This window comes from Periophthalmus magnuspinnatus, chromosome 13 (assembly GCF_009829125.3).
Source record: "Periophthalmus magnuspinnatus isolate fPerMag1 chromosome 13, fPerMag1.2.pri, whole genome shotgun sequence".
Lineage (NCBI taxonomy): Eukaryota > Metazoa > Chordata > Actinopteri > Gobiiformes > Gobiidae > Periophthalmus > Periophthalmus magnuspinnatus.
Genome location: NC_047138.1, coordinates 32,029,840 through 32,043,236, shown reverse-complemented (window position 1 = coordinate 32,043,236; position 13,397 = coordinate 32,029,840). Strand labels below are relative to the sequence as shown.

Sequence of the window (13,397 nt, the reverse complement as noted above, 5' to 3'; positions counted from 1 at the left end):
TTCCCCCACGTCAGGATGGCCGAGCGGTCTAAGGCGCTGCGTTCAGGTCGCAGTCTCCCCTGGAGGCGTGGGTTCGAATCCCACTTCTGACAATAACCTTTTTTCAGCAGAACAACAGAAACTATCCCAGGGTTTAAGTTAATTTAATGAATATTGTTATGTTTAATTTATGGCATAAATTAAATATAATAAACTGCATACATTTTATGCAGTTTGTTAGTGTTACTCCTGTAGAGCTCTGTGCCCTCGAGCAACACACCAGACCCGACGATGCTTCTGTTCATGTGCTGTGATTTAATCATGTTTGAAGTTTTAGTCCTGGTCTAGTTCTAGTCCTGGTCTAGTTCTGGTTCTGTTTCAGGTCATGTCCGTGTCTCAGGTGAGTCCGGGTCTCTTCTTGTCGGGTTTGGACTCTGCTCTGAACGTCGCAGTTTTAACCCAAAGAAAAATCAAACTGATCGTCAACGTGAGCGGAGTCTCAGGAGTCAAGTACCCACAGGTCAGAAATACTACTACTACTACAACTACTACTACAACTACTACTGCTATTTATTCAGGTTTATGGACACTAGTCCCTGACCCCTGACCCTTGACCTGGACATGTGTCTGTTCAGCCACACAGAGGTTGAGATTCTTTGAAGAGCAGAGATTAAAGATTTCTGGTACTTTTCCTGTGTTGTAGTACTGTAGTACTTTAGTACTACTGTAGTAGTAGTACTTTTGCTGCAGTACTCCTGAGGCAGTATTCAGGTAGTAGCAGTACTGCAGTAGTGTCGTTACTGCGGTGGTTTTACCTGAGGACTTCCTGTGGACTCTCTCAGGTCCCGGGCCTGGAGGTGGTCGAGGTCCCGGTCCAGGACTGGCCTCACGCTGATCTGGGTCAGTACTTTGACCCGGTGTCAGAAAAGATCCACCAGAACCTGAACCAGAACCACAACTGTCTGGTCCACTGCACAGCAGGAAGAAGCAGGTCCCCCGCTCTGGTCCTCGCCTTCCTCATCAGGTAAGACCCGGTTTAGTCCTGATTTAGTCCTGATTTAGGCTCAGTTTAGTCCTGGTCCTGTCCTGGTCTAGTCCTGTTTCAGTTCTCGTCTTCTCCTCAGGTTCTCTGGTTTGTCTCTGGCTCAGTCTCACAGTTTGGTTCTGGAGACTCGTCCTTTTATTCGGATCAACGCTGGGTTTTGGAGACAGCTCATGGACTACGAGCTCCGGGTCCAGAACCGGTCCACGATCCGAATGGTCCAGACCGAGTCCGGAGTCCTGCCCCACATTCAAGACCAGGACCAGGGGGAGGGCATCTGCATCAACGGATAGATCCTGTTTTTAGACCCATGTTACCTCAGTCTCTAGTCACAGACCTGGAGTTTTGTTTCATTCACACGTTGAACACAAACTGATACAGGACGTGATGAAATGTCCCACAGTGCGGCTTTAAACTACTTATCCACTTATTCAACGAATGACAGATGGAGTAATAACTGAGGTACTTTTTCTGGTTTAAATGCACAAACGTCATGGTAACGGTCTGACACTACCCACTGTTACCAGCAGAGGGGGCAAGTTACGACAAAAGACTCAACGTTCAGAAGAATTTAACGACAAACGGCTACAAAAGTGTTTAATAACAAACAAAAACTGAAATGTCACATAAACTGGTCCTTGGAGACGTCAACAACAGGAAGTGAACAGTCCTGGTGTAAAACAGGCTTAGGACTCGTTTGGGAAGAGTCGTGAGTCCTAATCTTGGTCTGGCTTTTCAACTCCGGTCCAGACCCGGTCCAGACCCGGTCCAGGTCTAGTACTGGAAGCTCCTCTTGGTCTGAATGTCGTCCAGAATCTGCTGTAGCTCCTCGTCCTCGAAGCGTCCCTCCAAACTGAGCACAAACGCAACAGTGTGAGGTACAGAAAGTGGTACAGTCGGCGGTACAGTCGGCGGTACAGTCGGCGGTACAGTCAGTGCGTGTCTGGATCCGGTCGTACCTCGGTATCAGCGCCTTGGCCTCCTCCGCCGCCTCAGGACACAGATTTGCTAAACTCGCCAACTCAAACTTATGAAGCTTCTTCTGCAACAGCAAACTGTGGAGCACAAACGCACCAGGGTCACCGCGGCAACCACACAAGGGTCACCGCGGCAACCACACAAGGGTCACCGCGGCAACCACACAAGGGTCACCGCGGCAACCACACAAGAAAATAAAATACTCTGAATTTGACTCATCCTTCAGTGTCTCTGGGTTTTACTTGTTTCTCTCACCTGCGCACGGCGGTGATGGTCTCTCTGTTCTTGTGTGTGTGTGTTATTGAGGGTGTGTTTGTTTCTCTCACCTGCGCACGGCGGTGATGGTCTCTCTGTTCTTGAAGCGGCTGAATCTCGCCGTGTAGTTGAGCGTCTTCATAAACACTTCGCTCAGCTCCTGTTCGTCCTCGGCGCTCTCGTTCTGCTGTTTTCTGTGTTCTAACAACATGTGAACCTCTGAGTTCAGGAGCGTCTCTGCGTTTTCGAACTCTGCAACACACACACAAAACACACACACAAAACACACACAACAGTTACACATGTACAAGTAGTAATAGTAGTAGTATTTAGTAGTATTAGAAGAGTCTCGGTTGGGAGTCTCCACCTCCCTCCTCGTTCTCTCTCCTCCTCCTCTCCACACTGGGATGTCATGATCACTTTTACTTTGTCACATTTATGAATCTTGTGTGTGTTTTGTTCTGGACTTGTCTTAAAGCTCAGACCAAACAGACCTCGAGCCTGTGGCTGTAGAAACTGTTCACTCCAGCGGCGCCGGTTTAAACACGACGCCACAGACGACACGTGTGACTCTGATCTGTTCTAATGTCGTTTCCTCGTCACACACAGACCTGGAGTCGTGTTTTGTTTCATTCTCACATATTTAACACACAAACCTGCAGATTTAGGCTGAAAACACTCTGTTCCACCTTATGATGTCATCATGTGGTGATACAGGAAGTGCTCCACTGTGTTTTTAAACTCCACACACCTTCACTAGAATCATCTGGATCATTTTAGCTCCTGCAATTTCCCATCTCTACTGAACTAAATGTAAAAGGAGCTGTTAACATGAAGAGGAGTCATTAGAACACGGATTAAAGCTACAAAAGTCAGTTTGTGTGATATAGGACTTTTTTATGTTAAACAGATGTAGAATTAAACTAAAATCATTAAAGATCAAACCTTTGGGAAACATGAGCTGAGACGCGTCCTCCTCCACATCTCCCCCCAGAGCAGAGCCCGCGGCCGCCATGACACCAGCGCGGACCAAACGGCACAAAAACCTCCTCAAACCCGCTCCAAACCCGCACCAACCCGGGCACCAAACCCGCACCAAGCCGGGCTCCACGAAGCTCTGATATCGCGAGGAAAAGACTGAAACACAGAGCGGTTTAGCACAGCCCCGTGAGCATCTACAGCGCCATTCAAAACACAAGCACCGCCACTTCCGGTTTAAACACACGTCACTTCCTCTTTCCCTTTCACAATAAAAGCGAGTGCAGGAAAAAGTGATATTTAACTATTTGATAAACAAAATACACTATTATTAGCATCTGTTTTGTAAAATATAATCATAAATATAATGTTTATGAATAATTTCTGTAGGAAAATTATTAAGTCGGGATAAACGGTTAAACAAACACTGACCATTTCTCGAGCTTTATTTTCCAAACAAATGACTAGAAAACACCCGTTTTAACGCGTAGATATGTGTAAAGATGTTGAATTCATCCATAAAAGAAAGAAACTGCGTGCTATAAAGAGAGAAAACAGTTTGCGTTGGCCGGGAATCGAACCCGGGTCAACTGCTTGGAAGGCAGCTATGCTAACCACTATACCACCAACGCTCCCGGTACAGAACCCCGCAGCACCCCGACAAAGGGCTGTCCCGGGCCGAGCTGCGGCGCGTGTGACCCAGGACACTCCCCACGCGCCTGCGCTGGAGCCACGTGGACCTGTTTAAGTTAATTCAGTTATTCACAAGTACTTTTGTTTTACTTTTGTTTTATGTTTGATACTCCTAGTGGTTTTGAAATATGAAATACAGCTGTGGCAAAAAAGAACATGGTGTCAGTGCATTTAAGAAACAGCATCAAACCTTTTCTTTGCTTTTCACCAGTCCCACTGTCACCTGCAGAGGGCGCCACACACCAGTCCCACTGTCACCTGCAGAGGGCGCCACACACCAGTCCCACTGTCACCTGCAGAGGGCGCCACACACTGGTCAATCATTGTTTTTTACGTTCTCGTTATAATCATTCAAAGAAACTAAGATTTTGATTTTAAATTGCTATAAACACGTGATCTGTTTGTGTCTCAGATTCGGGGTAAACGTGATCAAATTAAATAAAACTTTAACTGTTGTAATACTAATTTATTCTTACTGACAAAAACACTGGACATGACGTCATTTATTTACGTTATAATTTGGTGTTTTGGTTCCAGTCCATTATCCAATCAGAGAGCAGAATGAGCCTCACGTGACGATGTCTCATTTGTGTTGTCAGTTTCGATGCTGAAGTCCAGTCGTGTCTGGTCTGAATGATCCTCATGATCAGTGCTAGTGCAGCCTGTGCAGCTCTGGAGCATCTGAACACGAGGCCTGGTCTGTTTGTCTTTGACGTTTGTCTCTGTGGCTCCAGTTCAGTGCAGTCTGTGTCTCTGTGTCTCTGTGTCTCTGTGTCTCTGTGTCTCTCTGTGTCTCTGTGTCTCTGTGTCTCTGTGTCTCTGTGTCTCTCTGTGTCTCTCTGTGTCTCTGTGTCTCTGTGTCTCTGTGTCTGTGTCTCTCTGTGTCTCTGTGTCTCCGTGTCCAGGGGCAGGACTTTAGACGTCACATGACCAGTGACCGCTCTGTACTTGTCCAGTGAAATAATGTAATTCTCACTAAAGCAGAAAAACCACAGAAAGTAAATGTGTGAATGAACAGGTGGACAAAGAAAAAAACATGTAAAAGTGTGTGTATTTTACAAATGTGCTCACTCCTCCATAAGATCAGATCAGATCTGTCTTTATTAGTCCCACTGTGGGGAAATTCCAGTGTTGCACCGCACAGTTAAAGAACAGAAGGAAAATGGAACAAGCGATAAAACAAGATAATAGATAAAAGTTTAAAATAATTTAAAAATAGACTTAAAAATAAACTAAAAATAGACTCTAATGTAACATCTGTGTAAAGTGACTTGAGTATTGCACATACGTGTGAATGACACATGTTCAGTGTTCACTGTGTTCAGTCACAGCAGCAGAAGGAAAGACCTGAAACCTTCACACAGAGAGAGTGAATCAGTCACTGAAGCTGAAGAGCGTCCTGCAGGGGGCGAGACTCATGGACCAGCATAGAAAAGACCTTAGCCAGGACCCTCCTGTCCCCCACCTCCTGAGTCCAGAGGACAGCCCAGGACAGAGCTGGACTTCTTGATGACCTTGTCCAGCTTCGTCCTCTCCCTCTCTGTGATGCTCCTGCAGACCACACCGTACAGGCTGATGTCACCACAGAGTCATTCAGGTCTTCAGGAGTGTCCCTCTCACTCCAAAGACCTGAGTGTCCTCAGGAGATGGATCCTGCTCTGGTCCTTCCTGTACAGTGTGTCCTGTGAGTCCAGTCCAGTTTGTTGTTCAGATGAACACCCAGGGACTTGTATGAGTCCACTCTGTCAATGTCCCTTCTCTGGATGTTCACTGAGGGGGCAGTAGAGTCGCGTCTGTGGAAGTCCACCACCATCAACTTGGTCTTCTCTGCATTGATGATGAGGTGGTTCTGCTGACTCCAGTCAGTCCTGTGTAAGTCTGTGCTCCACAGAGTCATCAGAGACTTCTGCAGGACGTGTCCGTGTTGTGTCTGATGTCTGCAGTGTAAAGGGTGAAAAGAAAGGACACGAGGACAGTGTCCTGGGGCGCCCCACACTGCAGGTCATGAGGTCAGACACACAGTTCTGGGCTCTCACAAACTGGGGCCGGTTTGTGAGATAGTCCAGAAGTTCAGAAGTGTCCAAAAGTGTTCAGAAGTGTTCAGAAGTGTCCAAAAGTGTTCAGGAGGTGGTCCTCCTGCTTCGTGGTCACTGTCCACAGACTCGTTCATTCATCTTCACATAGAAATAAAACTGAAACTTCATCTTTGCTCCAGGACCTTTTTTCTCTGTATTTTCTTTTTCCTCTTTTTTCAAACTCTGCACTGGGGCCTGATGTTGTTTTTGTGTCTCTGTAAATCCCTGACTGTGTTTGTTTGAGCTGTGGACTTCAGGGAGCGTGTGCAGAGTGAGGCTTTAATAAGACTCCAGGGACTGACCTTTTGGACCCTAAACATTTACATCACCATCTCCCCACGTCCAAACAGGAAGTGATCATGGGCGCCATTCAGCTCCAGTTCAGTTTCTGTGTTAATCTGTCCTCTCTCTCTGTCCTCTCTGTCCTCTCTGTCCTCTCTGTCCTCTCTCTGTCTCTGTCTCTTCAGACTCATTCTGGTCTTAAATGTTCGTATTAACCCTCTACATGATCCTGGGGTTTTTATTTCACTATTGTGTCTGTAAATCAAGATATGAACATTAATAACAGACAAATCAGGTCCTTCTGTCCCCGAGGTCGCTCCTGTTAGCGTTAGCATTAGCGTTAGCAACAGGTTTGATTGACAGTGTCGTTCCTAAAATCGACCGCCCCCATGATTCTTTTTTCAGACCAAGGTTTAGTTCGTTTTTCTCCCTGACAGTTTGTTTTGCTCACTAGCGCCTCACGGTGGTCACGTGCTGTTGCTGTGATGTGATTGGTCAGCTCGTTTAAACGGCTTTTGGCGCTGTGTGAGTAAAAACTGGGACCAAATGAACCTCCCTGGACTAAACCTGACGGAGTTTGATTTAAGAGAGTGAGATTTGACTTTGTCCAAATTGAAAAATAAACATTTAATGTTTTTATTTATTTGAAGCTCCAAAATGAAACAATGAGCTGAAAAAGGTTTAATCTGTTTGTGGTTAATTTAAAAATCACATTTGTGTTTATGAGCGCTGCAGCTCCGCCCCCTCACGCCCCGCCCCCTCACGCCCCGCCCCCAGCAGCCGTTTGCAGGCGGCGCGGATCTTGCTGAGGTTGAGTCCGAACAGCAGCGGGTTGAACAGAGGCTGAAAGGTGACGAAGTACAGAGACAGGACCACGCGCAGCCACCGCGGCACGGCCGCCATGTTGAGCCGGCTCTGGATGATCTCCAGGAAACAGCCCAAAGAGAAGTTGAAGAGCGAGGCCAGATGCGGCGTGCACGTGCTCAGGGCCTTCTGCCGCTGCTTCAGGCTCGTGAAACACACTCTGAGGATCCGCGCGTAGCAGACGATGATGACGAGCGTGAGTCCAAACAGCACGATGAAGGTGTACAGGAGCCCGTACACGTTATTGACCACGGTGTCGTCGCACGACAGCTTCACCACAGAGTAGTTATCGCAGTACAGCCGCTCCAGCACGTGGCGGCAGTACGTCAGCGTCGCCGACAGCGTCGTCATGGTGACGATGGCCACGACGGGCAGACACCAGGAGAGGAAGATGAGCAGCGCCGCCGCGCGCGGCCTCATGAGGGCGGCGTAGCGCAGCGGCCGGCAGATGGCCAGGTAGCGGTCGTAGGACATGACGGCGAAGCTGTAAAACTGAACGTTAACGTAAAAATAGAGACAGAAGATCTGCAGCGAGCAGAGCGCCGCCTTCACCGTGTGAACGTCCTGCGCCAGCTGCACCAGGAAGAACGGGAACAGCCCGGCGCTGCCGTTCAGCTCGTTCAACAGCAGAGAACACAGGAACATGTACATGGGCTCGTGCAGCGAGCGCTGGGAGCAGATCGCCACGATCACCAGCAGGTTCGCTCCGACGATGAACAGATACAACAACAACACCACGAAGAAGACCACGAACCGCCACGGCCCCAAGTCTGTGTACCACGCCAGAGAGAAGACCGCCACCTGAGGCACGTGCGACCAGTTAGCCACAGGGGGCGCCATCGGACTGTAGCCTCTGATACACACGACCCCTGACCTCTGCACACGACCCCTGACCTCTGCACACGACCCCTGACCTCTGCACACGACCCCTGACCTCTGCACACGACCCTCTCAGTTTCAGTTCAGTTCGTTTCAGTTCTGTCTCTTTTTTGGTGAAACATGAAACTTTTTACATTTCAAGTTTGAAAGATTTGACACAATTAAATCAGAAAAGTAAAAAAACACAAACGTCACAAACTTGAACCAGGACTAAACCAGGACTAAACCGGGACTAAACCAGGACTAAACCAGGACTAAACAAGGTCTAAACCAGGACTAAACCAGGACAAGGACTAAACCAGGACTAAACCAGGACAAGGACTAAACCAGGACTAAACCAGGACTAAACCAGGACTAAACCAGGACTAAACCAGGACTAAACCAGGACTAAACCGGGACAAGGACTAAACCAGGACTAAACAAGGTCTAAACCAGGACTAAACCAGGACTAAACCAGGACAAGGACTAAACCAGGACTAAACCAGGACTAAACCAGGACTAAACCAGGACTAAACCAGGACTAAACCGGGACAAGGACTAAACCAGGACTAAACAAGGTCTAAACCAGGACTAAACCAGGACTAAACCAGGACTAAACCAGGACTAAACCAGGACTAAACCGGGACAAGGACTAAACCAGGACTAAACAAGGTCTAAACCAGGACTAAACCAGGACAAGGACTAAACCAGGACTAAACCAGGACAAGGACTAAACCAGAACTAAACCGGGACTAAACCAGGACTAAACCGGGACTAAACCAGGACTAAACCAGGTCTAAACCAGGACTAAACCAGGACTAAACCAGGTCTAAACCAGGACTAAACCAGGACAAGGACTAAACCAGAACTAAACCGGGACTAAACCAGGATTAAACCGGGACTAAACCAGGACTAAACCAGGTCTAAACCAGGACTAAACCAGGACTAAACCAGGACTAAACCAGGACTAAACCAGGTCTAAACCAGGACTAAACCAGGACTAAACCAAGTCTAAACCGGATCTAAATTAGGTCTAAACTGGATCTAAACCGGGACTAAAACATGTCAAAACCTCAAATCTTGTCTAAAACGTGACTGAGAGTCCATACAGAGCGTTGGGTCTCACAGCTGGAGAGTCTCAGAGAACCTCCAAAGGTCAAAGGTCAAAGGTCATTTGGTGCTGCAGACAGAGGATCTCAGAGGCTCCTCACGTCGATCTTAAAGTCTGATCATAAACAGAGTCACATTTTAAACATCAACTTTATGACACGAGTCCAACACCAGATTTAAAATAAACTTTACACCTGAAACCCCCAGAGTCTCAGGGTCTGGACCGGCTCTTTAAGGCTCTTGATTCAGTTCAGAGAGCCGTTTAAAAGACTCGTATGTTTATGAGAACTCATTTAATCTACAAACTGATCACAGAGAGAAGAAGAGAAACGAGAGAAACGAGAAACGAGAGAAACAAGCACCAGGCTCAGACGATTCAAACGGTCCAGATCAGAGAGCGACAGTTTCATCTTTGGAATCATGAAAATCCACATCAAAAAATCACAACAATTTAAAAGAAAAAGATTTGGCTCTTTGAAAATATGAGTAAAACAATAAAACACACGACACACTGGAGTAAAACACACGACACACTGGAGTAAAACACACGACACACTGGAGTAAAACACACGACACACTGGAGTAAAACACACGACACACTGGAGTAAAACACACGACACACTGGAGTAAAACACACGACACACTGGAGTAAAACACACGACACACTGGAGTAAAACACACGACACACTGGAGTAAAACACACGACACACTGGAGTAAAACACACGACACACTGGAGTAAAACACACGACACACTGGAGTAAAACACACGACACACTGGAGTAAAACACACGACACACTGGAGTAAAACACACGACACACTGGGACCTGAGACCTGACCCAGACCTGGTCTAGACCCGGTCTCACTTAGACCCGTCTCAGTCCAGGTTTTAAAGACGATTTCAGCCCCAATGTCGTCATTGTTTTTCTCTGAAGGTTTGTGAGGACACCTGGAGGAGCGCCCCCTGGAGGAGCGCCCCCTGGAGGAGCGCCCCCTGGAGGAGCGCCCCCTTGGGAAACGCCAGGTCCAAACAGTTTATTTTATTTTATAATAATAATAATAATAATCATACATTTTATTTATGGGGCGTCTTTCTTGTCACATTAACACAATATAATTTACAGACAGTTAAAACAAAAGGACAGGGCAGGTGTGGATTATACAGAACATGTCAGAACACGAGGGTTTGGATCTGAAGTGTGAGAGTGAGTCAGTGAGGAGGAGGTCAGGGGGGAGGTCAGGGGGGAGAGAGTTCCAGAGCTGGGGGGAGCAGAGCGGCTGAAGGCCCTGCTCCCCACAGTGATGAGCCGGGCTGAGGGAACAGAGAGATGGAGAGAGGAAGAGGAGCGGAGTGATCGGGTGTGGCAATATGGAGGAGGTCTGAGAGGTGTGGAGGTGCAAGGTTATGGAGGAGGTCTGAATGTGTGGAGCAGGAGTTTATATTGGATGTGATGTGAGATGGGGAGGTGCTGTAGGACGGGTGGATGTGGCTGATGAAGGTCCGTGTGATGATGTGAGCTGCTGAATTCTGAACCAGCTGAAGTTTATGGAGCGTTTTTTGTGGGAGACCAAAGAGAAGAGAACTGCAGTGATTCAGGCGAGACGTGACGAGGCTGTGGACATTTATAGGAGCGTTGGTCAAACAGTGAAGCGATGGTTTGTAGCAGACTGAAGCTCTGCGCTCGTCTGAACCACAGACTCGTTTATATAAAAAGTAGAAAAAGTGTCCAATGATCAGGCAGTTCAGGATCAGACCAGGAAGTAAATACAGGATTAAAAAACTCAAAAGCTCTTGATGCAACTGGACTAAATACACAGTTTTGTAAGAATTTAAGGATCCTCTTGTACGACCAGTGTCCGATCTCCTCAGTCTGTCCTTCCAACGGTTTTCAAGTCACGTGCTAAAACCTCATTTAGAAAAGACCAGGCCTCATTTAGAAAAGACCAGGCCTCATTTAGAAAACACCAGACCTCATTTAGAAAACACCAGACCTCATTACATCATCTACAGTTTGGGCCGGTCTTATTCTCCCTCTTCATCAATAATTTACCAAAACCTTGTCCAAATGTATTCTCACAGATATGGAGGACCTCACAGCTGCAGAGGACCTCACAGCTGCTGAGGACCTCACAGTTGCCTTATCGTCTGAGCATAACTGTCTTAAAGGCTCGTGTCTCTCGTTAAACTGTCTATACGTGTCAAAACGTCACACTGAACTAAAACAATCAAATGTCTTTAACGGAGTAGAGTTAAATACCTCGGAGTCATCGTAGACACAACATTGTCCTACAAAACTCATGTAAAAAAGTGTCTCAGGTGTTTCAAATTCAAATTAAACCTGAAGATGCTTAAACCTGATGATCTTCTGTGATCATCTGCCCCACGACTTAAAAACATTAAAAGCATAAACTACTGGACTTTACCGACATGACCTTAAACAATCTGGATTTATAAAGTCCCTCGACCACCAGGACCACACGAGGTGACCTCTGACCCCACACATGGACCACCTTTGGTCAGAATGTCTCTGTCCAGGGTGGACACCTGTGGAATCGTCTCTAACCCTGAGACAATGTCCCATGTTCTTTTAAAGCTCACATGAAAACCTGGTTATGGTCAAACTAAACAACAATGTGACAAACATTTCAACAGAAACAGGAGGTGGGAATAAAATGTAAATGAATAAAATGTCTGATTGGGCCAAACTGACTGAAATTCTGGGGAATGTGCAATTTTTATTTTGATCCTTTTGTGACAACAGATGAAAATGATCCTTTGGCCATAATCCGGTGCGTTTACCATCCATTCATCCATTCATCCATTCATCCATTCATCCACTCATCCATTTTCCACTTATCCAGGACCGGGTCGTGGGGGCAGTAATTTAAGCAGGGACTAGCAGACCTCCCTCACCCCAGACACCTCCTCCTGCTGACAGAAATAGTCCCTCCAGCGTGTCCTGGGTCTTCTCCGAGGCCTCTTCCTGGTGGGACATGCCTGGAACACCTCCCCAGTAGGACGTCCAGGAGGCATCCTGAGCAGATGCCCGAGTCACCAAAACTGTTCCTCTCGACATGGAGGAGCAGCGGCTCTACTCCGAGCTCTTCATTCTATCTCTAAAGGTTGGCCCAGCCGCCCTGTGCTTGTATCCTCGACCTTGTCCTTTCAGTCATTCCCCAGAGCTCATGAGGTGAGGGCTGAACACAGACTGAGGTAAATCCAGAGCTTTGTCTTTGGACTCAGCTCCTTCTTCACCACAACAGACGACACAGAGACAACATCACTGCAGACACTGATCCAACTGTCAATCTCACGCTCCATCCTCCCCTCAGTCGTGAACAAGACCCTGAGATACTTGAACTCCTCCACTTGAGACAGACTCAGATACCTTTTTCAAGTCCAGAACGATGGCCTCGGATTTGGAGGAGCTGATTCTCATCCCAGACACTTTACGACTCAATGAAGCATCAGGACAACATCATCTGCAAACAGTAGAGATGAAATCCTGTGGTTCCCAAACCAGACCCCCTCCGGCCCCTGAACCAGACCCCCTCTGGCCCCTGAACCAGACCCCCTCCGGCCCCTGGCTGCGCCTAGAAATTCTGTCCATAAATATAATGAACAGAACCAGTGACAAAGGGCAGCCCTGAGTCCAACATGCACCACCACCCCGGTCTGCCAGTCCAGAGGTACTGTCCCCGACCTCCACACGATGTTGCTGAGATGTGTCAGCCAAGACCCTCAACATCCAGAGACGCGAGGTGCTCGGGAAGGATCTCGTCCGCCCCCGGAGCCTTGCCATTGAGGAGCTTGCCAACCACCTCGGTGACTTCAGCCAGGGTGATGGATGAGTCCACCTCCGGGTCCCCAGTCTCTGCTTCTTCCTTGGAAGCCATGATAGTGCGATTGAGGAGATCCTCAAAGTCCTTCCACCGTCTGACAACATCCTCAGTCGAGGTCAGCAGCTCTCCGCCTGCACTGTAAACAATGTCAGTGAAGCACTAATTCCCCCTCTTGAGGTGTTGAACAGTTAAAAAAAAATCTGTTAGTGGCCGTCCAATAGTCCTCCTCCATGGTCTCCCCGAACTCCCCCCAACCCCGAGTTTTTGTCACTGTGACAGCACGACCAGCAGCACGCTTGGCCCGCCCGTACTCATCAGCTGCCTCAGGAGTCCCCAAGCCAGCAAGGCTCGATAGGACTCCTCCTTCAGCCTGACGGAACCACTTACTTTCGGTGCACCACAGGGTTCAGGGATTGCCTCCGCGACAAGCACCACAGACCA

General features: G+C 47.8%; 3 protein-coding genes and 2 non-coding genes across 5 annotated transcripts; 2 read left to right on the top strand and 3 right to left on the bottom strand.

Annotated features, from left to right (window-relative positions):
• Positions 1-9: 9 nt before the first annotated feature.
• On the top strand, positions 10-92 carry trnal-cag (transfer RNA leucine (anticodon CAG)). The gene has a single exon. It is a non-coding gene; the product is annotated as a tRNA-Leu (tRNA).
• A 272-nt stretch (positions 93-364) lies between these two features.
• Positions 365-1,338, top strand: LOC117379941 (dual specificity protein phosphatase 14-like). Its single transcript, XM_033976636.2, has 3 exons — positions 365-499; positions 822-1,003; positions 1,104-1,338. Exons 1-3 carry the CDS (start codon positions 365-367, stop codon positions 1,312-1,314), a joined length of 528 nt encoding a protein of 175 aa, XP_033832527.1. The 3' UTR covers positions 1,315-1,338.
• A 434-nt stretch (positions 1,339-1,772) lies between these two features.
• Positions 1,773-3,465, bottom strand: polr2d (RNA polymerase II subunit D). Its single transcript, XM_033977343.2, has 4 exons — positions 3,200-3,465; positions 2,326-2,506; positions 1,981-2,076; positions 1,773-1,874 (listed from the first exon to the last, which is right to left on the bottom strand). Exons 1-4 carry the CDS (start codon positions 3,267-3,269, stop codon positions 1,796-1,798), a joined length of 426 nt encoding a protein of 141 aa, XP_033833234.1. The 5' UTR covers positions 3,270-3,465; the 3' UTR covers positions 1,773-1,795.
• A 327-nt stretch (positions 3,466-3,792) lies between these two features.
• On the bottom strand, positions 3,793-3,864 carry trnag-ucc (transfer RNA glycine (anticodon UCC)). The gene has a single exon. It is a non-coding gene; the product is annotated as a tRNA-Gly (tRNA).
• A 3,138-nt stretch (positions 3,865-7,002) lies between these two features.
• Positions 7,003-7,986, bottom strand: LOC117379940 (olfactory receptor 1019-like). The gene has a single exon (XM_033976635.1). The coding sequence runs from the start codon at positions 7,984-7,986 to the stop codon at positions 7,003-7,005; it is 984 nt and encodes a 327-aa protein (XP_033832526.1).
• Positions 7,987-13,397: the final 5,411 nt, after the last annotated feature.